This window comes from Halichoerus grypus, chromosome 11, assembly GCF_964656455.1.
Source record: "Halichoerus grypus chromosome 11, mHalGry1.hap1.1, whole genome shotgun sequence".
Classification (NCBI taxonomy): domain Eukaryota; kingdom Metazoa; phylum Chordata; class Mammalia; order Carnivora; family Phocidae; genus Halichoerus; species Halichoerus grypus.
In genome coordinates, this window is record NC_135722.1 from 12,400,921 (window position 1) to 12,427,994 (window position 27,074).

Genomic DNA, 27,074 nt, shown 5'->3' on the forward strand with positions numbered 1-27,074 from the left:
CAGGACCAGAGAAGCTTATGAGGTTTTCTTTGTGACTTCCCACCAGAGATCATTCACCCTGCCTTAACCAGACAAAATAACACAAGTCAGGGGGAGCTGGTTAGATCAGGATTTCTTTTTATTCCTTGTTGGTTTAAAATGGCTAATCAGAATAAAAAATAAGAGGGCCTCTGTCTAGAGGCTGGGGTCTCCCCTTTTTAGAGGTTAGAACCCAGGTACCCCCACTACCCAGCACCATACTGAGGTGGGCTGAGGGGTAACCCCCAAGGGACAATCGGAGGGGCCTAGGCCTGCCACTCCTTCTCTCTATCCCGTTTTTGGCATGTGATGAAAAATATTGCTTTTTGGATTCGTCTCTCCCGGCCTTGGATTTAAAAATAATGTTAACCGTGTGAGTTGGGGGAAGGCTCTGAGGGGACTAAAGAAGCCCACACTAATCCCTCTCCCCCAAGAAGGGGGGGCATTATCCAATATTGTTTCTGGAGCTCAGTTAAGCTCTTTTCCTGATCTCCCCACCACCACCAAAGTCATGGGGCTGTGACCCCTTTCCTGGGGAAACTAAGTGCCAATGAACCTAGAAAACTAACTCTCCTCTCCAAATCCTTCCTTCCTCTGACCAAGACCCCAGACTCGCCTCTCCCAAGGTTTCTTTCCTGATCACTATGCACCAACAGCAGGGGGGTGCGGTTTCCTTAGTTGGTAACTGGGACAAAAGAGAGGGAACCACTGGGAAAAGGAAGACTTCGATGGATGTCCCCACGTCTTTCCTGCTGGTCTGAGGAACGGAAGAGTAAGATACCCCTCCTCCTACATATCCCTCCCTCATTTTCCCATCCCAGGATAGATATATAATTTCTTTGATATTTATAATATATATATATATATATAGATATATATATATGTACACACACACCTGGTAACGCAGAGAGGAAAAAAATAGAATCCGTAACAATAATAAAAAAAATTATTTCTGGTTTAAAAATGATCTGGTTCCCTCCAGGGCGAGCAATTGCACAAATGTCCACTGAGTCTGGTCCAGGGGTTAAAGAAGGGAAGGTCTTAAAAGGTGAAGGGGGTTGCTACCCCAGTCTCAGGGCCCCAACTCTCCGACTCCCCATCCCCACTGCATTTTATAAAACGCTCCTCATCCTCTTGGAATCGGTGGTTTAAAAAAATGTCCATGCAGGGGAGGGGAACCCCTTGAGGAAAGGAAGGTGGCCACCTGGGGCCCTTTGGTGTAGGCGCAGAGGCGTGGGGGGAAGGGAGGTGCCGAAGGCTCACACGGAAATCTCATAGGTGGTACCACCCACCCCGGACACCTTCTTGACTCCGCCCCTTGTGGGGCTGCTGAGAGGCGGCTGGCCTGGGCCAGGGGAGGCAGAGCCTATACTCTTGGGCTGCCCATTGGATTTGCTGTAGGCGGTCTTGAGCTGTACTTCATCTCTAGGAAGAGAAAAAGAGGTAGGTGTCAGGAAGTGGGACACAAAACACAGAAAAGGGAGACCGTTTTATAAGTCACGAGAACAAACTGACATACTTTTCTATATACATACTTTCTTACCCAAACATTCCCACCTGTTTTATTGCCCTGCTTAAAACAAACCTGGTGCCCTATCTCCTCTCTTTATTCCTTCTCTCCAACAGCAGCTATCTTACTTACTCTCAGGCAAATAAATACATTTTGGGAAGACAGGATTAAGAAAAAAGTATTAATCAGCAGCTAGAGAGTGAGTGAAACGAGCGATCTACAAGCAGGCCCCTGAGTCCACCCGCACACAAGTGAAGTCATGATACCTTCTGTAGGAGCCTATGCTAATTTTAAGTCCACAGACGGTCAGGATGGACTTATACTTACTTGGGTGTCAATAACGGCTGCAAGGCTACTTCCTCTGCCTCAGAGACACCAGCTGGGGTGACACCGGCTTTTTGGCTGCTGTAAGACACAGATCGGCCCAGGTATGGGGCGGCTGGGCCTGGTTCAGGGGACCCTAGTCCCCGGCCCCTTAGCCCATCTGGCTTGCCGAAACGGGGGGCAGCTGGGCGTCCCAGTGGAGTCTTGACCAAGGGTGATCTCTTTGAATCATCTGAGGAGGAACTAGTACGAGGGGCATGGCCTGAGCCCGGCGTTGACTGAATGCCTGAGTCCCCCAAGCCTGGTTCTTCCTCGCGGCCTGGGAGTGGGGGTGACTGGCGTAGCAGCTTCTCTCGTTCCTGGAGGGAGGCCACAATATGGCGCGACAGATTGTCGTACCGGACCGGGGAGGGCTCTCGGTGCGTTGGGCCGGTTGGCACCAAACGTGGGTGCCTCTCGGCTTCCCGCTGCTGGGCCAGCCGGGCTGACAGGAAGGGAGAAGTGTAGCCTAAAGGTGGGTCTGGCTCAGGCCCTGCCTGCACGGACTCGAAATCAGGGCTGTCCGAAGGAGTGAGCAAGCTGTCGTAAGACAGGCTTCCGTTGCGTGTCTGGTTGGCCAGGCTCTTATAGGAGGTGGAGGTTGTGCCCTCTGAACGAATGGACTGCAACTGGCCCAGCTCGAAGCCAGTGCCCTGGGCTGACTTGAGGCTGGAAGAGCGTGAGCCGCTGGACAGTGGCTCGAAGTGAAAGCTTTTGCCAAAGGTGGGAGAACGGAAGCTCTCTGGCTCCAAGCTGGGCTCCGAGCGGTAGCTGGGATGGCGGCTGCTCTCTGCAACTGAGGTCGGCTCCTTCAAGCTGTCCCCACGACTCAACTGAGGGAGAAACGACAGCATGCTCTTAGTGCTCCTCCTCCTGGGACAGGTGCTAGGCCCCAGAGCCTAAGCAGTCATGTCCCGCCAATATGCTTAGAACTTTCTACACGCATTCTCGTTCCACACCTAAAGCAAACCAGCGAGTTGGAACAAATAATATCTCATTTGAAGATGCAAAAGATGAGGCTTAAAGAGGTTCAGTAACTTGCCCATGATGGGTTTTGAACTCAGCTACGATGCTACAATCAGTGCTTTTACCTGGTATGCTACATTGCCCCCTCTCTGATGAAGGACACACTGTCAAGGAGATTCAATCCCATTAATGCCAACAATCAGTAAAATGTCTCGTTTTTTCCCTTCCCTTTGCCTCTCTTCCTTCCCTCCCCCACTATTCTTTTTCCCAGAACAGCTGACATACATCACAACCCTCCTCCTCCCAGAGTACTCAGTACCTTGGCGCTGGAGGAATGAGGCATGGCGGCTGACGTACTGCTGCTACTGTAGCCCGGCCGGTACTTGTACATGGTAGGTGTGGGAGGGCTGTCCTTGCCCAGGAGGCTGCTATCTGCAGGATAAAAGGCCCAAGGAGACACCACTTTACAAGCCGTTCTCTTGGCCAGAGTTCCTTAAATTACAGAGGGAGAACAAGGTAGGAATGGATATACCAGCAACAGAAAAGTCCCAGGAACATGATTTAGCTGCAGTCAAGACGACAGACGCATACTGGCCCAGAACGCAGAGTGAGAGAATGCACAAACATGTCTAGGATGTTCTCTGGTCTATCCGGATGCTGACCCTTCCCGCCCCACAAAAGTCCGATTCACTGCCACTAGCTACATGGAATCCCCTTTCTCCTCTCCTAGCTGTCCAAAGTGGCTCAAGGCCCACCTGTTGGGTTTTCTCAGCCATAATGCGAGTATCACCTCCCAGGCCTTGCCTGCCTGTCTTCTCCACAGCACACAGTAACCTTCTCGCTCCTGCCACTGCTCTTACCCTCATTAGTAGCCAGGCTGAGGTGTGTCCGTAGCCCCGTGTAACGGCTCAGGTCCGGCTTAGGAGGAGGTGGGGGTTCAGCATCTGCAGACTGGCTCTCTGTGATCTCCAAGCTTCCCTTAGACTGGATAAATGAGGGAAAATCAGATTTGGAGAACTGGGTATAAGGACAACTCAAAATATTAAACTGGTATTAGAGGGGTGCTGGGGCGCCAATTCTATATTTCTAAACTGGGACTAGAAGACAAGGGATGAGAGCCATTTTGGGCATGACAATGGATAAAGAAAAACAAGGGTTTCAACAAGGGTTTAATTCTGTCACTTATGTGTTCATGTCCACCAACTATTTGTTGAGCTCCTACCATCTGAAGCTGCTACATTAAGTCCTATGAAAACATGGAAATGTCAGTGGACTTACAATCTAATAGAAGAAAGAAGATATGTAACTTAAGTAATTAAAAAACATTTTTTTTCTTTTTAAGTAACTCTACACTCAACATGGGGCTCCAGCTCATGACCCTAAGGTCAAGAGTCGCATGCTCTACCAACTCAGCCAGCCAGGCACCCCCATACTTAAGTAATTTTTAACGCAAGTTAATCGAAATTGAGAAATCCTGTAAGGGCAATGTCAACTGAGAGCAAGTTTCCATCTCTTTGCCATGAAAGTCCCCAGGTTACCTACTTTACTTCCCTAAATTCCTCACCTTGCTTCTCCTCAGCTCTCCCTGGATGCCATTGTCCATGATCTTCACAGTTATCTGCCCATCTGACACTTCTGGTCGAAGGAAGGGAGGTCTGATGACAATCGTCTTCTCTTTCTTTGGTCTCCCCAAATACCTGAGTGTCAAAAAATGAGAGGACTTTCATTCATTCATTCTAAAATATCTAGTGGTTGCCTATCTTGTATAAAACATTTTTACAAATACAAGAACAGTCTGACCAAGACAGCGAAAAGCTCAGCATTGAACTGATTTCTTAGATTCCATGAAGAACTGCACCAAGACTAGGCTTCTGGGCAGATACCTAGTTCAAGCCACTCTGGAGGGAATCTCACCCTCAACTCTCAAAGGAGAGTAGCCATAATACCTGAAGAATAACAACTGAATTCAGGGGGTCCACTAAAGGATGCCATGGCTCCCCCTTGCAGGCACTTCCCAGTCTAAGAGAACCCTCCCTGAACGGCAGTCTCCCACCCAACCCTCCCCGAGAACAAGCCCAAAGGCAAGCGTTTTGACCAAGAGTGAACAGTAGACCAAAGGGGTAGGTGTACCTGGGTGCTGGGGAACTGCAGAGCACACGGCTGACATTGTTACAGCAGCCATTGGTGAAGGGGTTCACACCTCCTCGGAATTTACCCGTAACCTAGAAGAAGGAAAAACGGGCCATATCAGTCAGACGATGGACCTTGACCTCCAAAGGCCAAAACACAAATCGTTAAACCAATTACTGTGCACCCACTATTTGGGAGATAGAAAAATGAGTAAAACACAACCCTACCATCAAGACACTTATAGTCATAATGGTTAAGAATGGGAGCTCCAGAGTCAGGGCCTTCAGTTTGAATCCTAAGGCTACCTCATAGTAGCTATCTGACCCCACACATCAGTGTTCTTATGTGAAATGGGGATACACAGAGCTCACTCAATATTGAAAACTAAGATAATATACATAAAAGGAAGCAGGTAAGGTCAGCTTTATTATAAGCATGAGAATAAGCATTTCCCTTTAAGCGGCACTATGAGCTTCCTGAGGGCTGGCCTAAGTCTACTATTGTTTCTATAAGCTCGGAGCTCAAATTGTCCAGTATACAGTGAGCATTCTGCAAATGTCTGTTAACTAATAAATGGTTCTGGGGTGCCTGGGTGGCTCTGTCAGTTAAGTGTCTGCCTTTGGCTCAGGTCATAGTCCTGGGGTCCTGGGACTGAGCCCTGTGTCGGGCTCCCTGCTCAGTGAGGAGCCTGCTTATCACTCTCCCTCTGCCTGCCTCCTCCCTCTCTCTCTCCCTCTCTCTCTCCCTCTCTCTCTCTCTCTCTCTCTCTCGCTGTCAAATAAGTCAAATCTTAAAAAGAAAAAAAAAGAAAGAAATGGTTCTGTTCTCGTGCTTTCATGAGGAGCATGGACACTTCATCATAACAAATATTCATTGGGCATCCATCTGTGGAAGCACTCCACAACTCATTAGAGGGCGAAGATTCTCACGCCTAGCTCTACAGGGGGTCTCCCATCACTTCTCCCCATACCTGTTCATTGGTTGTGCGTCCCCTAGCCACCAGCACCACATGAAATCCCGTGAGGCCAGCTACGGGGATGAAGAATAAGCCAGCCACACACATCACTGCCATTCTAAAGCCAAAGAATCAAGGAGAACAGAGCAGCATGATCTCACCATCCCCAGCCCCTACAAGAACCACCTTCCCTTTGACCCTCGCTACCACAGTGCTCGACTTTCCTCCTCCCCGCTCCCGAGCCCGCAACCCACAGAAGGATACGTGACAGCCGTGCGGACCCCTGAGAGTTCCTCCATGTGGTAGAGGACATAGAGGAGGCCAAAGCCAAACACACCCATGATGTGTGCTGTCAGGGAGAGGAGGAAAAGGAAGAAATAGCGGTAGTTCCGGCGACCGATACAGTTGTTCACCCAGGGGCAGTGATGGTCAAACTCCTAGGGGTAAAAAGAGAAACACTGAGAAGCATCCTTGGACCACAGCCCTAGATCCCTTCTGTCAAGAAAGGGACCAAATGTCAGAACTGAAGCGCTGCTTTCAGTAACAGGCCATCGTGTTCACCATTTAGTTGCCAAATTAACAATAAGCTCAGCCACTTTATCTTGCTCTATCAATCAGTAAGGAAGACCTTCCAGAGGCTAATCGAAGGCCAAGGCCCTCTCTCAGAGTTTATCCAATGTGACCAAGGAACTCTGAAAGGGATGAATATCAGAGGCTTTGCAAAAATATCAAGATTCATGAGAAAGAGAGGCCTGGAAGGAAAATCTGGCAGACAACTGCTTAGAGTGAAGTAAAAATTGATTGGGGGAGGGGTGACTGGGTGGCTCAGTCATTAAGCGTCTGCTTTCAGCTCAGGTCATGATCCCAGGGTCCTGGGATCGAGCCCTACATCGGGCTCCCTGCTCCGCGGGAAGCCTGCTTCTCCCTCTCCCACTCCCCCTGCTTGTGTTCCCTCTCTCACTGCGTCTCTGTCTGTCAAATAAATAAAATCTTTAAAAAAAAAAAAAATTGGGCAAAAAAGGTTAAAAATAAAAGACAGGTGATGCAGAAGGATAAGCAGGAAGAGAAATATAGCTGTAAGATCTGAATGCAACAGATAGCATGATGTAGTGGATGCAAGAGATAACACAAAGCCAGGACAAATAACCATAAAGAAGAGTCAGGAAGGCTATAGAGTTGGGAAAGCCTATTCCCACTTGGGGTCCCTCCTATAACAGAAGAATATTTATGCTCTACCTCTCATTCGTACATCAGTGATAATACTTTTTTTTTTATTTCCAATTTCATCTAAATTATAGACATTAAAATGTATATATACATATATACACATAAGAATAAGTGTTTGCTATTTATAGCTGTTATATAATCTAAAACCAAGATAAAATTTTTAAATTAAGTTTTAAATTTTAATTCCAGGATATTTAACATACAGTGTTACATTAGTTTCAGGTATACAATACAGTGATTCAACAATTCTATATACTTCGCAGTGCTCATCAGGATAAGTGTACCCTTTAATCCCCATCACCTAGTTCACCCACCCCCCTACCCTCCCTACCCTCCTCCCCTCTGGTCACTATCAGTTTGTTCTCTAGAGTTAAGAAGCTATTTCTTGGTTTGTGTCTCTCTTTTCTTCCCTTTGCTCATTTGTTTTGTTTCTTAAATTCCACATATGAGTGAAATCATACGGTATCTGTGTTTCTCTTGACTGACTTATTTCACTTAGCATTATACTCTCTAGCTCCATCCAGGTCGTTGCAAATGGCAAGATTTCCTTCCTTTTTATGGCTGAATAACATTCCATTGTGTATATATACCACTTCTTTACCCATTCATCTAATTGATAACACTTTTTGACAGAGCTAGAATACAGCCCAGATAGTGAGCCAGGGCTATATTGCACCCAAGACCCAGAATGCAGAGGATTCAATTCTTATTCAATAGGTAGGAAGAAGAGAACTTAGATTAGGCATGTAGGCCTACCCCCGTCAGGGTTCTTACCTCCACACAATTGTCACAGACACTGCAGTGGGAACATCGAGGAGGACGGTAGAAACGGCAGGTGGCACACCACTTCATGCGCACCTGGATGCCCTTAATCTCCACTGTTTTGTAAAGGGGAGCTCGGAAGTCATCTTCCTTGTCTTCATCCTCCTCAGCTGCAGAGGAAAAAATCAATTAAAAACCAACTATGCCAGAACTGTACTAGGCATAAGGGATGCCGTGGTATTTAAAATATGGCCTCTGCCTTCGAGGAATTCAGTCTACTGGGGAAGAGAGAACAGGAACTAATAACTAATACTGTGAGATCAGCCCTGTATACGACACTACCGGAACACACCGAAAATGAGGTTCCAGAGAATATGACTCAGGGGTAGCTCTGATATGGGTATACTGACACTTGGTTTACATACTATGAATATATTTGTAAAGAAATAATTTACAGATCAAACCACATATGTAATGAGTTTGCATAACAATACAATGTTACAATACAAGTACATGAAAACTATAGCAATCCAAGAGAGGAACTAACAGCAACCCTTTTTTTCCATGCACAAACCCCTTCCCCAAAAGATCTTCCCCAACTCTATTAATTCCCTATACATTTCAGTATTGTTTGCTGGCTCAAGCCATTCTCCTTACCTGAATGCCCTTTCAATTTCAATTATCAGAAACTCATGATCCTACTTCAAAACTTAAAGGGCACTATTTGCCTTCTCATCTACAGTGTACAATTTTTATTTTTTATTATTAATCTAGAAAAAATACACATGGGAAGGAAAATTTAAATAAAGGAAGTAGTAGGGATTAAAAATTAAGTTTCCAACTTTCACTGACTGGGGAAATGCTTTAAAATATAAATAGGTGAAAAAAATGCAAGGTAAAGAATTGTACAAACAAAAGGCTCGCATTTTGAAAATAGAAAACAAAAATACACACACGTGGGGGCGCCTGGGTGGCTCAGTCAGTTAAGCATCAACTCTTTTGATTTCGGCTCAGGTCATGATCTCAAGTCGTGAGATCATGAGATCAAGCCTTGTGTAGGGCTCCTTGCTCAGCAGGGGTCTGCTTGAGATTCTCTCTCCCCCTGCCCCTCCTCCCCTGCATGTGTGCACTCTAAAATAAATCTTAAAAAAAAAACAAACGCACGTACATTTGCTACAGGTAAGTGGTATATGTAAATGTTATATATCTAAATCTTCAAACCACTGAAAGGAAATAGGAATAGTGGTTATCTTTAATTTTATTTATTTATTTGAGAGCGAGCAAGCACAAGCGGGGGGGGCAGGGGGAGAGGGAGATGGGGGGCTCAATCCCAGGACCCTGAGATCATGACCTGAGCCAAACCAAGAATCAGTTGGCTCAACCAATTGAGCCACCCAGGCGCCCCCATAGTAGTTACCTTTGGCTGTGAAATTACAGGTGGTATTTGTCTTTTTTATGCTTTCTACATAAAGAATATTTACTACTTATTAAAATCTTTACTTAAAAAAAAAAGTTTTCTTTTAAAGGAAAAAAACTAAAATGCTACTTATTTTGAAATTTCTCATCTTTCCACACCAGAAGTGAGCACTTTCTCTTCTTAAAGTATTATGTGGTTCTTAGGTTACTCTTATAACTTAGCACAGTACAGGATATTTATTCACAGAAACATCTTCCCTATCTTTCTTTACAGACTGATCTATTTGAAAGCAAGGACCCCAAATGACCAGGATAATGCCTTTCATACAGATCAATAAATATTTAATATATGAACAATAAAGGCTCATTCTAAAATAGCCCTCCTTGGGGCATCTGGGTGGCTCAGTCGGTTAAGCATCTGCCTTTGGCTCAGGTCACGATCTCAGGGTCCTGGGATCGAGCCCCGCATCGGGCTCCTTCCTCAGTGAGGAGTCTGCTTTTCCCTCTTCCTCTGCCTGCTGCCCACCCTTGCTTGTGCTCTCTTTCCCTCTCTGTCAAATAAATAAATAAAATCTTAAAAAAAAAAAAAAAAAAACAGCCCTCCTTAGTGCTAGGGACTCCAAGTTCCTTAGGTTCAACTAATCTTTGAGACCGAAGTCACAAATAAAGCACAGTGATACAGGCTTTGTGAGCACAATGATCTCAGGAAAACCTCATTCTCTCCAAAGTTGTCTTCCCGATTTATACCTCACCCTTACAAGTTAACTTCACAGGTGAGAGAAATACTGGTTATCAGCAACAACTCTTATCAACTTCTCTCTACCTCTAATGACAGTTCCTGACTCTCACCTCCTCTGCCAGAACAGTCTGCTTCTTCTGTAGGCTTAACCTTTCCAAAATGCACGGGAAAGCACGTCCTCCCTCTAGAAGGTAATTCTATTATCCCCCTTTCCCAGTTCTAGCTTCTCTCTCCTCTCCACTTCTATCTCCTCAGGCTACCAGAGTGCTTTAATCTTCTCTATCACAAAAAAAGAAAAAACAAAACCCTCTCTCTCTAAGACATTGCATCTTCTGCCTTCTCTGCTTAACTTCTTGAAAGAGTAATCTGAATACTCACGGGCTCTGCTTCCTCATTGCCCATTCACTGCCTTCCAAACCATCACAGTTTTGCTAATTTAACTGTATTTTTCCCAAATACATACCTAAACACACTATTAGAACTATTCCCGTTAAGATCATAAATTCCTTAGTTACCAAAACCATGGGCAATTTTGAGTTTTCATACTATTGGATCTAATTTCTGATACTGCCAACCATCATGAACTTCATGAACCTTCCTTAGTTCCCACTTTGTCTAGTTTCTTCGCCTACTAACTTTTCTTGCCCAATCCCTCTCCAATGGCTCCTCCTCCTCCTCTGCTCATTATTAAAATGCCAATGCTGGTCAGATCTGAACTTGATTCTTTCCTAATCTCATTCTACTCTCTCTAGACAATCTTACTCCTGTTGCTTCAAACACCACATGGCTGAAGCCTCTGAGACCAACGTCTCTGAGTCTGACTACTCAATTGGCCACTGGGCAACTATATCTGAATTACCATACTATCTCGAGTTCAACATGTCTAAGAGGCTATCTTCCCTCCAAACATGTTCAACATTCCTGTAACGCCGATCTTGCTTTATAAAAATCAGCATCCAACTTATCTCCCAAGTTAGGAGCCTTGGGAATACCCTAGACAATTCCTTCGCTCTCTCACTCTCCCCCAATAAGCAAATGGTCATGAAGAAATCTGCTGAGTCTACTGGGAAAAATCCCTGAATCCAGCCTTGAATTCAAGTTCTCATCTGGTTTACATTATGGCAATAGCCTCCCAAAAGGTAACTGTACATTCTTTCAAGAATTTTTTGTAAAAGGAAATCTGATCCCGTGATTCCTCCAATTAAAGACCTCCTACTGTCCAAAGGAAGAAATATAATCTATTTAATTTAGCACATAGTCTTTGACAATTTGGCTCTCATTTACCTCCTACCACCCCTTCTGGCCCCACCATGTGCTTTATCTTCTGCCCCACGGAGTCTGGCATTCGTGGCACATGCTGCTTCCTGGACCCAGAATGTGCTTCCCTGCCATCCTCCACCGAAAGTTTTTCCTGCCTCCTCCTCGCAGCATTTCCCCAATTTACTGGGGTAGGTCTAAGTGCACCCTTTTCTATGGCCTCAAAGAATCTTGTTCATGCCTTCACTACAGTTCACGCCACCCTGTTATAACTGTCTAATTCATCCTAGATTATTATTGTGCCTAGGGATAACGCCTGACCCATATGCTCAAAATGAATCTCTGCTGAATGAGTAACTGAAAATCAAAAAGTTGACCCAATGTGAATGAACAGAAGTTATGACACCTATTCTGGAAGACTCTGACCCACTTTTCATCATTAGACTATTGAAGTATCCCAAAACCCTCAGAGTCCTAAGGCCCAGGACCAAATGCGTATGTCCATAACCCATTATTTTTCAAAGGTAGTTGAGGAGTTTCCGAGAGAGGAGGAGGAGATCTTACCTCGAGGGAAAATCCCTGGGTCCATGAAGGTGGCCATGCTGAAGTTGGCCAGCACAAAGAGAAAAACCACCGCATTGTAGATGGGCACTGCAGGTGACACATAGAGGCTTAGTCCTGGACAGCTGCACAGATAATAAAGAAAATGAGGGGCGGCCCCTAGCGCTTGGGACACCAACCATATAAAAATCGGAAAGGTTCAGCCCCCATACCTATAAATCGTGTGTGCTTCACCTCTGCTGTCTCAAATTATCTTCATCCTTCACAACAAGTGGGTCTAGTTTCCCCACAGAAATGCTCCTTTTAGATCAAGGTACAAGACTCAGAATCTCTCCTACCATAACCCCTTGTACTAAAGGTCTGTGTTCTTCAGATTCCTTCTTCCCCTGTGGATCTTTTCACATTTTAGAATCTATCCTTATCTCCTTTTAACCAGGCACAAGAGCTAGGTAGGGACTGAGTATGTAACTGACGCCAGCTACATTCCCTTCTCTTGCGCAGGCTGAGGCTGCTGGATCTCAGCCATGCCCCACTGACCTGCACAGTGGTGCAAAGCATGGGATACCACCTGCCTCTCTGGCTCCCCTTGCCTCTTCCCAGCTGGCTTCCAACCGCTCTTAACTGCCTGAAATTTCTTCACTGCATCAGATAGTCCTGAGAGATCTATTCAACTAAAAGCTAGTTCTCAAGGGAGACAGGACCACACAGATAAGTATGGCTATCAAGATCTAGAACTAGACCCCTTGAGGTCTATAAATCAAGTAGAAGAGTAGGGGAGAGAAAAAAAGGAGGGAGCAGACCAAATCAGCCCTAAATCCTATAGGAAAAAGAAACTGGCCAAACATATCCAATATTCCACAGGGTCCAAATCAAGAGATATGCTTTAGGTAACTTTTCTTTGCCTCCCCCCCCACAAAAAAACAGAGGGGGGTGCCCTAGTCCAGGATTAAACTCAGTTTCTCTCAGGATATGAGTCTAAGTAGGAATGCTGTAATAAGAACTCTTCCTTCCTGATTTCCTGGGAGCTGGAAGTTTCCGAAGAACATCTGAGTGCTGGTTACTTTGTCAGTACTATCAAATGCCCTCTCTCTCCTATCTCAGTTCCCAAAGAACTTCCCCTTACAAGAGAGTGGCTAAATACCCTAATCTGCTTTGTGGCTGAGAACTTAATCTCCAGAATGAGGACAGCATCTGACCTTGTCCCCTTTATCTAGACCAGCCAGAAGTAAAGGAAGAGTTCATTGAAAGGAAGAAGGGGCCAAGAGAACAAGACAGCAAATGAGTCTGGAGAATGAATCCGCTGTAGTCCTGGATTCTGTTGAGAGAGATCTGTCTCCATCAAAACAAAAGCACAGCCCTGAACAGTGATTCAAGACAATTCACAGCAATTGAGCTCCTTAATCAGATATAAACTAATAATAAGAGACAAAATTGTCGCAAAGCATCTCACAAGCCTTTACCACCTCCATCTATTTATTCAAATTCACCATTCATTAAAAAAAAAAAAATCAAGTAAATATTTATTGTGTGGTAGGCTTTCTAGATAGTAAATATCAATTAACTCTTTGCTTCTCTGGGTAGGTGAGTACGTAATTGGGAACCAAAATAATGAAGCGAGGTGCAGGCACTGATTTCAAGGGAAAACAGACCCTCAGTTACAGCTCTCGTTTTCCTCTAGCCACGTCTCCCACAGAAGCCTCTTCCTCTGGGGGGGTTCTCTGGTTTAGAAAGGAGGTCCCCAAACTCCGGCAGGGTTTGGGGTAGAATACAAGCAAGAAGAGTCCTTACACAGCCCCACCCAAAGGCTGACCTCCTAGGCTCCTTAGGAGGGAGGGACAGAAACTGAAAACCAGTCATCCAGGTCAGAGCCCCTCCCTAGCACTTAGCTGTTTCTTCGATTTCCGCCAGGGGAAGAGGAGAAAGGGTGACTCACTTGACTCCTACAGCCTGGGAAGATAATTAGAAGGGAAAAAGAAATTAAATCCTTAGAACACCGAGGTGCCCATGATTTAAAAGTCTCATTCCTAGAACTGACGACTATAGTTACAGTGGCCTCTTGAGCTTCTGACAGACTAAAGGTTCCTCGATCCCTGAGGGGAGCTAAGGTGAGAGAATGAGATGTCAGCCCCTTGCAGGCCCAAATGGCAGTCTTTCTGACCCCATTTTTTTCTTCAGTTTCTGCATTTCCAAATGAAGAAAATCGCCCAACTTCTTGGGTATGCTGCCACCCACCCATCCCTGGATAATGAATGTTACCCCTGCACTCTTTCCCCCCCTCCAAAGATTTTAAAGTAATCTCTACACCCAACGTGGGGCTCAAATGCACGACCCTGAGATCAACAGTTGCACGTTCCACGACTGAGCCAGCCAGGCGCCCCACTCCTGTAACATTCCTGATACCGACTCATCCCAGCTGAATCGTGTAATCCTACAATCCAGTTTCAGTATCTGTTGCCAAAATAAAGCCTACCCCCACAGTAGCAGCATCTAGAAATGATGCAAATAACTCCACTTCCCAGGCAGCATCTGCCCCTTGATTGAAATCAAGGACCCACTGCTTCCAACCTTCACACTCCAGCTGATGGAACACCCCACCAAGGAGAGGCGTGAAGCAGAGCCCGTTCCTGCCACATCCCATATTCTACTTGGCTCGAGGAGGGGCTTGCTGTTGCTACAGTACTTTGCCAAATTCCTAGGCGACCACTCCAAGCGGCCTGTCAGGATCTGCGGCCTCTGAAGAAAGAAGACGAGGCCTGGCCTGAGGAGGAGCCGTCAGGGCTGGTCCTCAGCCTCCGGCAATAATCCCAAGGTTCCAAAGCAGAGGGAGTGGCTGGAGCCCAGAAGGCTGGCTGACTCACTGATGAGACTCCCAGACCTATACCAACCCAGGAAGAACAGGTTCTTCTGCCCACCCATCCCGCACTTCTGTTTTCAGAGAGAGTGGGTTTCAATACCCACACTCCTGGGGCACCTGGTTGGTTCAGTCGGAAAAGCACACGACTCTTGATCTCAGGGCTGTGAGTTCAAGCCCCATGTTGGGCATGGAGATGACTTAAAAAAAAATAAAACTGGGGTGCCTGGGTGGCTCAGTCATTAAGCGTCTGCCTTCGGATCAGGTCATGATCCCAGGGTCCTGGGATCAAGCCCCACATTGGGCTCCCTGCTCGGCGGGAAGCCTGCTTCTCCCTTTCCCACTCCCCCTGCTTGTGTTCCTGCTCTCGCTAACTCTCTGTCAAATAAATACAATCTTTTTATTTATTTATTTTTTAAAAAAGATTTTATTTATTTATTTATTTGAGAGAGAGAATGAGAGAGAGAGCATGAGATGGGGGAGGGTCAGAGGGAGAAGCAGACCCCCCGCTGAGCAGGGAGCCCGATGCGGGAGTCCCAAGACTCCAGGATCATGACCTGAGCCGAAGGCAGTCGCCCAACCAACTGAGCCACCGAGGCGCCCCAATACAATCTTTTTAAAATAAATAAATAAATAAACCAGGGCGCATGGGTGGCTCAGTCATTAAGCATCTGCCTTCGGCTCAAGTCATGGTCCCACGGTCCTGGGATCGAGCCCCGCACAGGGCTCCCTGCTCAGCGGGAAGCCTGCTTCTCCCTCTCCCACTCCTCCTGCTTGTGTTCCTGCTCTTGCTGTGTCTCTGTCAAATAATTAAAATCTTTTAAAAAAAATAAACTTAAAAAATACCCACACTCCCGAAAAATCTGTTTCCTAGCCCTAACACTTCCTATCATAAAAAAATGGTTAAGTTGCTGGTATGAAAAAGTAGGAGTCAAGAAGCTTTGGATCTTAATCCCGTCTCAATCGATGCTTTGCTATGTAGCCTTAGGTAATCTACAGAAAACTCCCCAATCTCATTACTTCAGCTACGTAATACAGATGTTAGAATGAAGGAGACAATATCTGAAAAGATCCTGGAATTCTTTTTAAACCAGCTAGCTTACTACTGAGCATTCCCTGGATAGAGGACACGCCCCCCATTATTAAGTATCACCATCATCATCAATTATCATTCCAGCTCCACCTTCATCCCTAATTCCATTTCCCCTATGTGAGGTACTAGAAATTCAAGAACACTTAAAACAGAGGCGCTAAGCTCCTAAAGAATAGGTCTAAGCACTCCGCCCATGCCTAGCACCTAGTTTGACTCTACGGCTAGTGTTCCTTGCTGATGAGGCAAGGCTGGAATGAAGAGCCCGCTTCCTGCCCCTGGGGATCCTCAAGAGTCCATGGGAAAACCACCGTTCCCCTCTTAGGTGGGGACGTTTCTCCTACGATACCTGGTGTGCCGTGTCTTACGCACACTTTCAAGCAGCTGAGTGCAAGATGTAGGACTTGGGCACTTATTCCTGGATGAAAAAACAACGTGGGAAGTAAAAGGAACATCCACTGCTCAATTAATGCCCTAAATCACGAGGCTGCTCCCACTCAAATCAGGTGCTAGCACCTCTGCAGTCAAGAAAAAAAGGACCAGAGGGAGAGGCACTAAGGTTACCCAACTCTGGGTAAAAGGGTTGGGAGGGGCCAGAGGCAGAAACTGAAAAGAAGAAAGCACTCTCACGGATGGGACACTGGAAAAGACCATCCTGGATTTCTGGACAACCCTGACAGGTATCCTTCCCACAAAGGACAGCTTGCAGCAGAGATTTTACCACTACGCCCTCCCTACCAACTTTAGAACTCGACAGTGAGACACTGGCTGACTTAACTCAGAGCTCAAGGAGATTTTAGGGAGGCAGTTCAGTGATTTATTTCAAATGGCATTGCCAGGAGCTCTAAGAAAGACTTGGGGGTCCCCAGGGAGGCAAAGAGGAGACACCAAGTGGCTGGGCCTCCACACACCAGCCTCACTTGACCCAGAGCAGCCCTCCTCTTGTGTTTGACACACTGGGGTTCCACATAAGATCTCACTGGAAAAAGGGGCACTGTGCTTAAATAAACTACTCTCGGTCAACCTCCTCATTTTACAAAGAACAGATTCACAAAGGTTAACAGACTTTACCAAAATTAGCTTCCTGACCCCCCAAGAGTGCTGATTCCTCTTACTTAGCACTGCCCCCTACCCTTGCCAATCACAAAAGGGGATTAAACTAAGACAGATGAGGATCCAGGCCCATTATCTTAAACACAGGGTCTAGGATCTAATTGGGAGGAGGAGGGTTACTTTAGCAGACACTCTCCTTCCCCAACAGAGGAAAATAATTAAAACAGAATCCCCAATAACTCTCCCACTTACTTTTGGTACGGGACAAATTCAGTGAATGGGAGGGATCAGGGTTCTGGAGGGAAGGCCTCAACTGTTCTATTCAAGCTTCTCCAGGACAGATCACCTTTTGGCGACCAAACCCAGCTGATAATTTCTGCTCACAGCTTTCTCTACCTGCCAGAGAAACACCAAGGGAAAATTGTTCCTAATGAGTTGAAACCTACATGCCTCCACTAATCATGTCTGCCAACTGAAAGGGACTCTCCCTCCTACTCCCAGTCCTCTAGGTCCTGAAGTCATTCCCACTTGGGACTTAGACTGATATAAGAACAGACAGTTACAGCCTGGTGAAGAGAACAGGAGGATGACAGAATAGTTACCAGATTCAGGGCCCCAAACAGGAGTTGGTTCAAAGACAGCCTTCCTCTGGGGCACTTGGCTGGCTCAGTCGGTAGAGCAAGCAACTCAAGAGATCTCGGGGTTTTAAGTTCGAGCCCCACGTTGGGAGTAGAGATTACTTAAAAATAAAATCTTAAGGGACACCTGGGTGGCTCAGTTGGTTAAGCGTCTGCCTTTGGCTCAGGTCACGATCCCAGCATCCTGGGATGGAGTTCCGCGGCAGGCTCCTTGCTCAGCAGGGAGCCTGCTTTCCCCCTCTGCCTGCTGCTCCCCCTGCTTTTCCTCTCTCCCTCTCTCTGACAAATAAATTAAATAAATAAAAATCTAAAAAAATAAAAAAAAAATTTAAAAAACCAAACCAAACAAACAAAACAAAGAAAGCCTTCCTCTTGTCTATTTAATACCAGAAATTGTTTTCTAGGTTGCATATAGTTTTAAACCAGGGGAGGGGGATTCCTCCAAAGAACTGAACTTCAAAAAGGATATAATCTGTGGGGGGAACAGTTTTTGACAACGCAGGCAGCTCAGCCCAGATATATGCTTAGAGAGGAACTGCTACGGTCAGATGTAAAGGAAGAGATGAGAACTTCACAAGTACCAAGAGATAGGTGATAAAAAATAAATAGGGTGTTTGTCTCCATGAAGTGGGTAGGGGAGACTCGAGGAAGAAAAGAGCCCAGAGGAAACTGCCAGGGGAAACTCTAGCTATGACTTAAGTCTCTTCTAACTTTGGATTAGAGGCAGTAATTCCAAAGTCCATTACTGTCCTCCAAAATTCTTTCTCCTGGGGCTGAGAGACCATGGAATAAGGAGGGCCCCTATTTCTCTGGCACTAGGGAATGAGAAAGTAGGTTAAATAGCTTCAACTATCAGTCGAGAAAATGCCTATGTCAGGACAACTCTTTGTGGCGAAACTGGTATAACCAGCCAAGCACTTCAATGGCTTCAGATTAACAAAGTAAGAATGAGGATTCTGCTTGCTCTATCTCAAGAACAGACGGGTTGAAAGAGAGACCACTCAGTCAGGCCCCTGAATTTCCTAGCTTCCCAAAGGCCTTGCCTTTTTTTTTTTTTTTAAGATTTTATTTATTTATTTGACAGAGAGAGAGAGACAGTGAGAGAGGGAACACAAGCAGGGGGTAGTGGGAGAGGGAGAAGCAGGCTTCCCGCTGAGCAGGGAGCCCGATGCGGGGCTCGATCCCAGGACCCTGGGATCATGACCTGAGCCGAAGGCAGACGCTTATTGACTGAGCCACCCAGGAGCCCCAAGGCCTTGCCTTTTGAAGGAAAACAGATCCTCCTCAATCAAGCAGGCCTAAGGGTGTCAACCTGGTCTTATAACATACCCTCCTGACACAGCACCACAACGGCTACAAGGATACAAAGATCTCATATAACCATCCCTTGGTTAAAATACTGATTCTAGGGTGCCTGGGTGGCTCAGTTGGTTACGCAACTGCCTTCGGCTCAGGTCATGATCCTGGAATCCCTGGATCGAGTCCCACATCAGGATCCCTGCTCAGCAGGGCGTCTGCTTCTCCCTCTGACCCTCCTCCCTCTCATGTGCTCTCTCTCTCTCTCATTCTCTAATAAAATCTTTAAAAAAAATAAAATACAATAAAAATACTGATTCTAGGGGTGCCTGGCTGGCTCAGTCGTTAAGCGTCTGCCTTCGGTTCAGGTCATGATCCCAGGGTCCTGGGATCATGCCCCGTATTGGGCTCCCTGCTCAGCGGGAAGCCTGCTTCTCCTTCTGCCACTCCCCTGGCTTGCGTTCCCTCTCTTGCTGTGTCTCTGTTAAATAAATAAATAAAATCTTTTTAAAAAATAAAATAAAATAAAATATTGATTCTAGGGGTGCCTGGCTGGCTCAGTCGGTAGATCATGTGACTCTTGATCTAAGGGTCGTGAGTTCGAGCCCCACGCTGGGTACAGAGGTTACTTAAACATTAAAAAATCTTTTAAAAAAATGCTGATTCTATTTGCTGGCCATAATAGCTGAAACAAAAACAAGTCTAAAACTGAAGACTCACATCTCCTTATTGACAGTCAATACATGAACGACAGAACACTAAACACGCTGAATTTAAGCAAGAGAAAAAAATTATGAGAAAAAGTCAGATAAAGAAGAGTACAGAGAAGAGTAGGACTGCTTTAGATCCTTGAGGGAATCAACAGGCATGCTCAGGCTGGAGAGCTGGGGGCCAAAGAATCCATGACCTCTACCCTCCAGAAGAACGGGTAAAAAGCAGGATGATGCTCATACCTTAGATAAGAGATTCATTTTTTTTCCTTGTTTAAAAACTCAACAGAAAAACATCATTACTTTGCTGACTCTATAGGCCAAACAATCCAAATCTTTTAGAATTCCTTTTGATGTATGAAGCTCAATTTAGGGGGGAAGGGAGGGTTTCCTCCCCTCCTCAGATAATATCAGTTCTTAGGTTTCTCCCCATAATAGTAACTGCCCCCTCCCCAGCAATTCCCGCTTCATTCATCCTTCAATGAGTCCAAACTGCTTTTATTCCCTACCACTTCAGTCCATTTCCTTCCTCTTCCCAGCAACCTCCCATTGCTCTAAACAGCATCTCACAATTAGGTTTGAGCCTGAAATCACGGCGAAGTGAACTCCCCAGAAAAATCTAGCATGCTCTGATTGTTCCAAGAGCTACAACTAGAACACTAACTCAGTGACTCAACAGTTTAAGGCTCAGAAGCCTGCTACACGTTAATTCATAAACAGGTAACAGCGAAGAGGCCGGCCAGGTGGTCAACAGCTAAAATACTGTGGGAAGAGGAAAGGTAAATCAGTCTCCTCCAGTGACTGGCAGATGAACAAAGTCTGAATATCCTAAGCAGGAAACCTTCGGTGGCAACCACTTTTCCTAACAGGACCAGGGAATGCAGGAATGACTGCCATCCCTCCAGCAGAAAGGGATGTGAAGGCAGCCTGCCAGGATTCTTCCTAAGTAAAACCTGCCCCTTCCCAGTGGCCTTCACTGGTCCAGGCTTTGGCTCTTAATGTGCAGAGAAAACCATCTGAGCAAGAGGAAAAGCCCAGCTGTCTCCTTGGTCTATTTCCTAAATCAAGTCTGCAATTCTCCAGTATACGCAGCTCGACATCCTGGGGAAAAGCCATTACTGTCTGAAAAACCTCTAGTCTAGTGCTTTCTCTCACAGAACCAATTGCTTAAGCTGCTTCAAGCCTCTCTGGTAGTTTCCTCCTACTTCCTTCCTAGTTCACGATCATCTCATGATGGAGAGCTGGGTAAGAAAACACAAAGACATCTGTGATGCCCAAGGAAGGGAGGCAGGGGAAGGGAGATGATTCAACAGAGTAAAATTTCTAACAAGGCTGACAGGATAGGCTTTTTCTCCCTGTGCTTACCATGCCTCTGAGATGTGTTGTTGCCTCTATCAGACATTAAGACACCCAGGCACATGGCAAGTAACTAGCAAAACTCACGTGACAAACAACCCCCTCACCTCCCATGGAGCCCCCCAAAAACCACCACTGGGAGAAAACTCACGTAAAGGCAAAGAAGAGGGTCGTAGCTCCCACTAAGAAGATGGCGGCTGCTGAGACCGGAACATACTTGCTGGGCTTGAATCTCTTTCCAGACTCTGCGGGCATGTTGGAGCTCTGATGGGAGGTCTGCCCTGCCGCATAGCCCAGGCCCACACAGCGGCAGAACAGACAAGAAAATGGGATGAGGGGAACAACGGAGAAAAAGAGTACAGAAGGAAACCGGGGAAACAGAAATTTAAAATTATCACCCTTCCCCCTCCCAAAGAAAACCAAAGGTCAAAAGATCTCAAATGAAGGAAAACACATGGGAGGGGGAAAGGTGATTCCAAATGATGAATAACCACTCCCCAGAACAAGGCAAGAGGGAGAGATTAAGAAACACAACTTGTACAGTTTAAAAACTGGAGACAAACAGTAGGCTGTACACATGCAAATGGCTGCAGGTGAACATGGGCCGTCAGACAGGTCAGGGAATAGCTCATGGATGGAGGCAAGTCTTCAAAGGGCAAGCAGGGGAGAATATCAGGGTAAGGGAGACCACTTCGGGCAAGGAAAAATGCTTCTGAGGAGACACTCTAGCACCTCCACGACTACCACACTCCACCAGATGTGAGCTGCACCTAAAAGAGGTGTGCCCTGTGTTTCTATTTTAATCCAAAAGGGAATCTGAGGCCCCTTCCAGTTTTAAAGAGAAGCTTTTTTTACTGCAGTCCTTGTCCCTTTTAGGCAGTTTTCTCAATGCCACCACTCCCACACCTTGACTTCAGGGCTTGTAGTCTGGCAATGGTGGTTTAATTTTATTTATTTTCTCTTGATGGCTAAAGCTGGGCTGCAGCTGTTAGAAGGTTGAGTTGTAAATCCTTTTCTTCCAAGGGGGAGGGAAAACAGAGAGAGAGAGCACGAGCAAGCTTGTCTGTCTTCAATCTCTTCTTGTTATTCCCAAGCCCTTTAAGGGCTCCGTTTCCTATCGAGTTCATGCAAAACTAAAGGGAAACGTAAAATCCCTGAATCCATGTTCTTCCCAATTAACAAAATAAGATGAAGAAATCAATTCCACTCAATGATAGTTCTAAAACGGTACTGTGGATGAAAGCAAAGTTCCAAAGAGGTCCCTGTTTCCAGGTTAGTCAATGTCTTTGATCTTCTTCAGTCTTGGGCTTTCTAGATGCAGAATTCAACCGGGTTACAGTGCCTCACCTGGGAAACAAAAAAAAAATACAAATATCTTCACCAGATAAATTCTTTCAGAGAATTTCTTAAGAACATCAAGGCTGACACCCCACAGGCTACTCTGTTTAAAAAGTGCCTTTTTATGGCATACACTTCACTTATGTGCATGTGGGAAAGGATTCTGAATTGGGAGAACAATGGATTCAGAATCCTTCACTCTTCTAAGTGCTATTCATACTGGAAAGAGAACATGGTTTCACCTGGCCTGAGGTCATCAAAGAATTAGCTCTTATGAGGGGTGCATCTCACCTGACACTAATGGGCAGTTACAAATGTCAAGAATATCAAAATCTAAAAACAAACAAGGGCACAGCAGTGAAGGGCAGTCCTAGAAAAGAGATTCTCTTTGGACAAAGAGAGTATTTACTGCAACAATGAAAAAAGAAAAAAGTAACCTCAAAATAGGACAGTATGTCTCATTTCCCTTCCGTGTATGTCTCTGTCTCTTATCTCTCTACGCTTTTTAGTTATAACCCTGAAGAGGCAAAAGCTGAGTTTTTGGTCTTCTGGAATAACCCATGAAAGGACCTGGGTGAGACTGTCCTTGAACTAAAAGGTGAGCTGCCCTGAGAAACTGAGTCAACCACAGAAGCTGGTCCTTTTCTTCCCAATTCAACAATTTATTCCTACATTGGCCTATCAGAAGTCAACTGAGCCCCACATTCCCCATATGATTAAGAGTAACAATTATTTCTGTTGACGGTAGTAGCCAAGTAACACTTTGGATTTTATAGGATGCTTTTCATCTGTGATCTCAAAGCACTTAACTCACATTATCTGGTGACACAGTCCCTTACCCCACTCCATAAAATTGAAGGCTAGAGAATGCCTGAGGCCATTCTACTTAATCACTTGAGCAGTCAGGTTAAGAACCAGAGTTCACATGCCCCTTTGCCAACACAAAGCCTTTCTACCACTTTCTCATCCACTACACTACTTGCCCAGTGATTGCACCTTGGAATCTGCAGACCAAAAATTTTACTTGTTAGAATTTAAAAATAAAAGTTTATTTGACCCAAGCAGTTCAGTATTTCCCTTAATACCAGTGGCAGAAATTCATACGTCAGAAGATTCGGACAGTGAAATACAAATGTGCCCTGGAATTCACCACTTCCTCTCTTACCTGTGGCATGGAAGGCAAAGACACCTTCCTTCAAGATGCGCTGTCTCTCTCCTTAAAATAACAGAGTATTAGAGGGCCAAACAGCAATATTAGAATAGAGTGAACATTCAGAGAGTACAAGAAATTGTTAAAGGCCTAAAAAAGATAAACCCCCTCTAGCCCCTGATTTTATGATTATTTAACACTCAGTTTCTATAGGAATCAAAGCCCAATCTTCTCAGTTTAGGCCTAAGTAACTTTGTGAACGAGAAGCAAATTCTTGGTTTGTGGGCAGTACTATTTTTTTTTTTTTTAAAGATTTTATTTATTTATTTGACAGAGAGAGAGAGCGAGCGAGAAATACAAGTAGGGGGAGTGTGAGAGGGAGAAGCAGGCTTCCCGCAAAGCGGGGAGCCCGATGCGGGGCTCGATCCCAGGACCCTGGGATCATGACCCGAGATGAAGACAGACGCTTAACGACTGAGCCACCCAGGCGCCCCTGTGGGCAGTACTATTAAAGCAAACTTTCCCCTCAAAACCTCAAAGAGTAGAGAAGATGGAAAGCTACATTGCTACAATTTTATCTAGAGCAAGTAATATCATTTAGACACCATATATTATTTCAGATTATATTTTCTGACAGGAGAAAAGTCACATGGGCTAATACTGCCATAGTAATGCAGGGTCATAAAAGGCAATGCAATTTGGGGAGTACGATACAGGGAAACAAAAGTGATCAACCTTTGAAACGTTTACGGAATATACATTAGAAGGGAGATGACAAAAACGGAACAATTTATTGGGTATAATAAAGACGCACCAAGTCTTTGCAGAAGAATGTGCTGTGAGCAGTAGGGATGAGACTGCAGGGTGAGTGTGGTTCATCACAACCAGCAGTCTGGATCTGTACCAGCATGAGAAAGGTGTACAAGAATGTGTATGACATACTCAGGCACAAAGTAATCTATGGAATGGAAATATGTACATAGAAAACAAACTACAGATCTTACTGTATATTTAATACAAGTAGGTACCTCAAAGGGGTGAATGGAGATCAGCAGTACCACCAATAACACAAGTTATTTGTTGAAATAAAGTAGTGTAACACTGCAATATAGTAACTCTGAATACACAGTAATCAAGGTATCATGAATAATCCACATGTCAAGATGTTGGCTGGAATCAAGCATAAGTTTAATAAGGGTGTTATTACATACAGAAGTAACCAAGTACATGGCAATACAATTCTTATAACCATTAGGTGGGTTATTAAAAATGAGTGATATTGAGCATTCTGAAGAGATGTGATAGAGTACAAGAGATACTGGGATAAAAGGATAGCGATGTGATATAAGATCAACCTAGACAAGATGGCATTAACCAGGAAGTGGAAAAATCCAACGCAAAAAATGGTCTAGAGTATAACACAAACGATCCTACACCTCTTTCCATAACTTTTAAGTCACTTTCTTACTTCTCATGAGCGTGTTTTCATTTGGCCAAGTGGGTAAAACACTTTCTACCTCCCTGTCCCACAAAGAGATCCCTATAGGTAAAATATTGGCAAACGCATTCCAGCTCCAGTGGCAAAAAGTACAAAGTACTAAAAGCACGGAGCTCCCAGATGGTGGGGGTAGGGAGGAAGCGGATGGATGGGAGAGAACAGGTAACAGGATGAGGCTTGAGCCAAAATAAGTATCAGAAGGGGGCAAGGGACCTGAAATGCGGGGAGGTAAAAGGGGAACAGCACCCCGTCCCCACCCCGGAGCTGGGGTAGGGAGAATCACCATTTGGGGCAGAGCTGGCTGAGACCGAGAAGACGGAATCCGCGGCGGTAGGGCCCACTGAGGCTGCGGGACACGGCAGAGCCCGGGGGCGCAGGGCCGGGGGCGGAAGGGGCGGCGGCCGGGCGCCAGGCGCGGAGGTCCCGAGCCAGGACCGGGCGGCCGGACACTAACCCGTTCAGTGCCCCGGCGGCCGCGGATCCCCGGCCTCTACTCGTCGTCCGTTTCCGGGGCCCACGGGTCCCGCCGCAGTTGGATGACCCGGCCGGGGGTAGGAATGGGGCCTCAAACCACCTCCCCCCCTCCTCGGTCCCCCTTCCCTAGAGGTCACTCTCCCCTCCCACCTCACTGGCCCGGCACTTCCGGTTCCGCAGGGGCCGGTGTCCCCGGTACTCACCCCCGGCGCGGTTCCCGTCACCGCCGCCGTCGTTGTCGCCGCCGCCTCCCGGCAGTGCCGTCCGGCCTCTGAGAGGCCGCGCGCGGCCCCCGCACGCTCCACGCCCGCCCTGCTATGCGCGCCCCCGCCCGGCGACGCTCGTCTTCGAGCCGGCGCGCGGCCGTTGCCCTCAGCGCCGGGTCTCGAGCCCTCCCAGCGTTCCCATTGGCTCCCTGTCCCGGGCGCGCGCGACGTCTCGCGCGGGGCACGTTTCTCTCATTCATGCGGCTCTCGACGCCGCGCCCGCCCCCGCTCACTCTCCCATTCACCCATAGCCCCCACCCCCACTCCGCTCTAGGGCGTGCGCGCGAACCCGGCGACCGCGGCGACCTCGCGGCCTGATTGGCGGCGGGAGCACAGCGCCGTACGCACGCTAGAGAACGAGCGCGCGCGCGCACGGCCGTCGGGTTCCGCAGAGGACTGGGATAGGAGGACTGGCGTACTGCGCAGGAGTCAGAAATGGGGGAGTGGCTCGGCGAGTCTTTCGTTTTCCTGCGTCCTATTTTCAATTCCAACAGTATTCAAGAAGAAATCCTCGGAGGTAAAAATAGTTATATGTGGGTGCTGGAAATACTCAAAAGCGAGGAGCCACCCTCACTCATTCTCCAGACCCCCTCCGAGTAAGTGTGGTACGGCCCAGACAGGCTTCTAGTATAACCAATCATCAGTCGGCCCCTCCGTCCTCCCGGTTCAGCCCCTTCGTGCATTGGCCAACCGCTTGGCGACTAAATAGCTCCCACCCTCCCACCGCCTTTTTTTATTTTTCTGATGGCGATAACTTTATTTAAAGCGATCTTAATGGAGGCGTCATCGGTGGAGCGAGCTCCGTGTTAGCAGCGGAATCGCGGGATAATGGAACGGTCTGGCTGTGGCTCTCGCATGGAGGGGGCGCCAGGACTAGGGGGGTCGTGTGGGGCGAAGGTCCTGCCAAAGGCCCGGGAGGAAGAGGAAGGGCAGCGGCGAGAGACTTGCAGCCCACACAAGTAGTGCCATCCGTGGAAGGAGGCGCAGGGAGTGAGCGCCCCCTGAGGTGGTGGCAGCCCCCCAGAGCGCGAGCGGGCTCTTGGCTTCATTCCCTTAGTTTCCCACTGCAGCACAAGGGATGGGCGCCCGCTTCCCTAACCTCGCCCCCGGCCGGGAACACAGGCTGGAATCTGGCTGTCCCTAGCGAGCTGCTGGCTGTCTCTACATAGATTCGAGAGCCACACTTTTGCCCTAATTAGCCCTACCCAGCTGTGAACCCAAGAGCAAGGTCAGGTGTTGTTCTCTCCTCATTTAGCTCAAGGCCATTTCTCTTTTGAAAGGAGCTCTGGCTATTACATAACAGTCTTTCAAAAAAGTGTTCCAGCAGCCACTTCTCTGAAGCCAAAGTTGCTCACCTGTAAAGTGTGATTCTAATTCCTGCGGTCTGTCCTCGGGTTTGGTGTCAGATGTTGCTGGTTTAACTGTGGTCTGGTAACTTTAGTACTGGGCA

At 46.7% G+C, this 27,074-nt stretch overlaps 1 protein-coding gene across 3 annotated transcripts; it reads right to left on the reverse strand.

Moving 5' to 3' along the window:
• Positions 1-95: 95 nt before the first annotated feature.
• ZDHHC5 (zDHHC palmitoyltransferase 5) lies at positions 96-25,830 on the reverse strand. 3 transcript variants are annotated; one of them, XM_036076537.2, is made up of 12 exons: positions 25,562-25,830; positions 21,050-22,245; positions 11,908-12,029; positions 7,944-8,101; positions 6,207-6,379; positions 5,958-6,060; positions 4,988-5,079; positions 4,422-4,554; positions 3,718-3,841; positions 3,177-3,289; positions 1,856-2,724; positions 96-1,443 (listed from the first exon to the last, which is right to left on the reverse strand). In XM_036076537.2, the coding sequence occupies exons 2-12, from the start codon at positions 21,151-21,153 to the stop codon at positions 1,278-1,280; spliced, it is 2,157 nt and encodes a 718-aa protein (XP_035932430.1). In that variant the 5' UTR covers positions 21,154-22,245; positions 25,562-25,830; the 3' UTR covers positions 96-1,277. The 3 variants fall into 3 exon arrangements, with proteins under 3 accessions (XP_035932430.1, XP_035932431.1, XP_077914112.1); XM_036076538.2 differs by having other exon boundaries at positions 11,908-11,994; positions 25,562-25,829; XM_078057986.1 differs by lacking the exons at positions 21,050-22,245; positions 25,562-25,830 and adding an exon at positions 12,117-12,637.
• Positions 25,831-27,074: the final 1,244 nt, after the last annotated feature.

What these genes read in the sequence shown, in the direction of transcription:
- ZDHHC5 (XM_036076537.2), bottom strand. Translation starts at nt 21,153, where the DNA reads ATGCCCGCAGAGTCTGGAAAGAGATTCAAGCCCAGCAAGTATGTTCCG. An exon ending in ACCCTCTTCTTTGCCTTTAC is followed by an intron (nt 12,030 to 21,049) that starts GTGAGTTTTCTC and finishes TTATCTGTGCAG; the next exon opens with CTGTCCAGGACTAAGCCTCT. An exon ending in CTCATTCCTCCAGCGCCAAG is followed by an intron (nt 2,725 to 3,176) that starts GTACTGAGTACT and finishes TTTCTCCCTCAG; the next exon opens with TTGAGTCGTGGGGACAGCTT.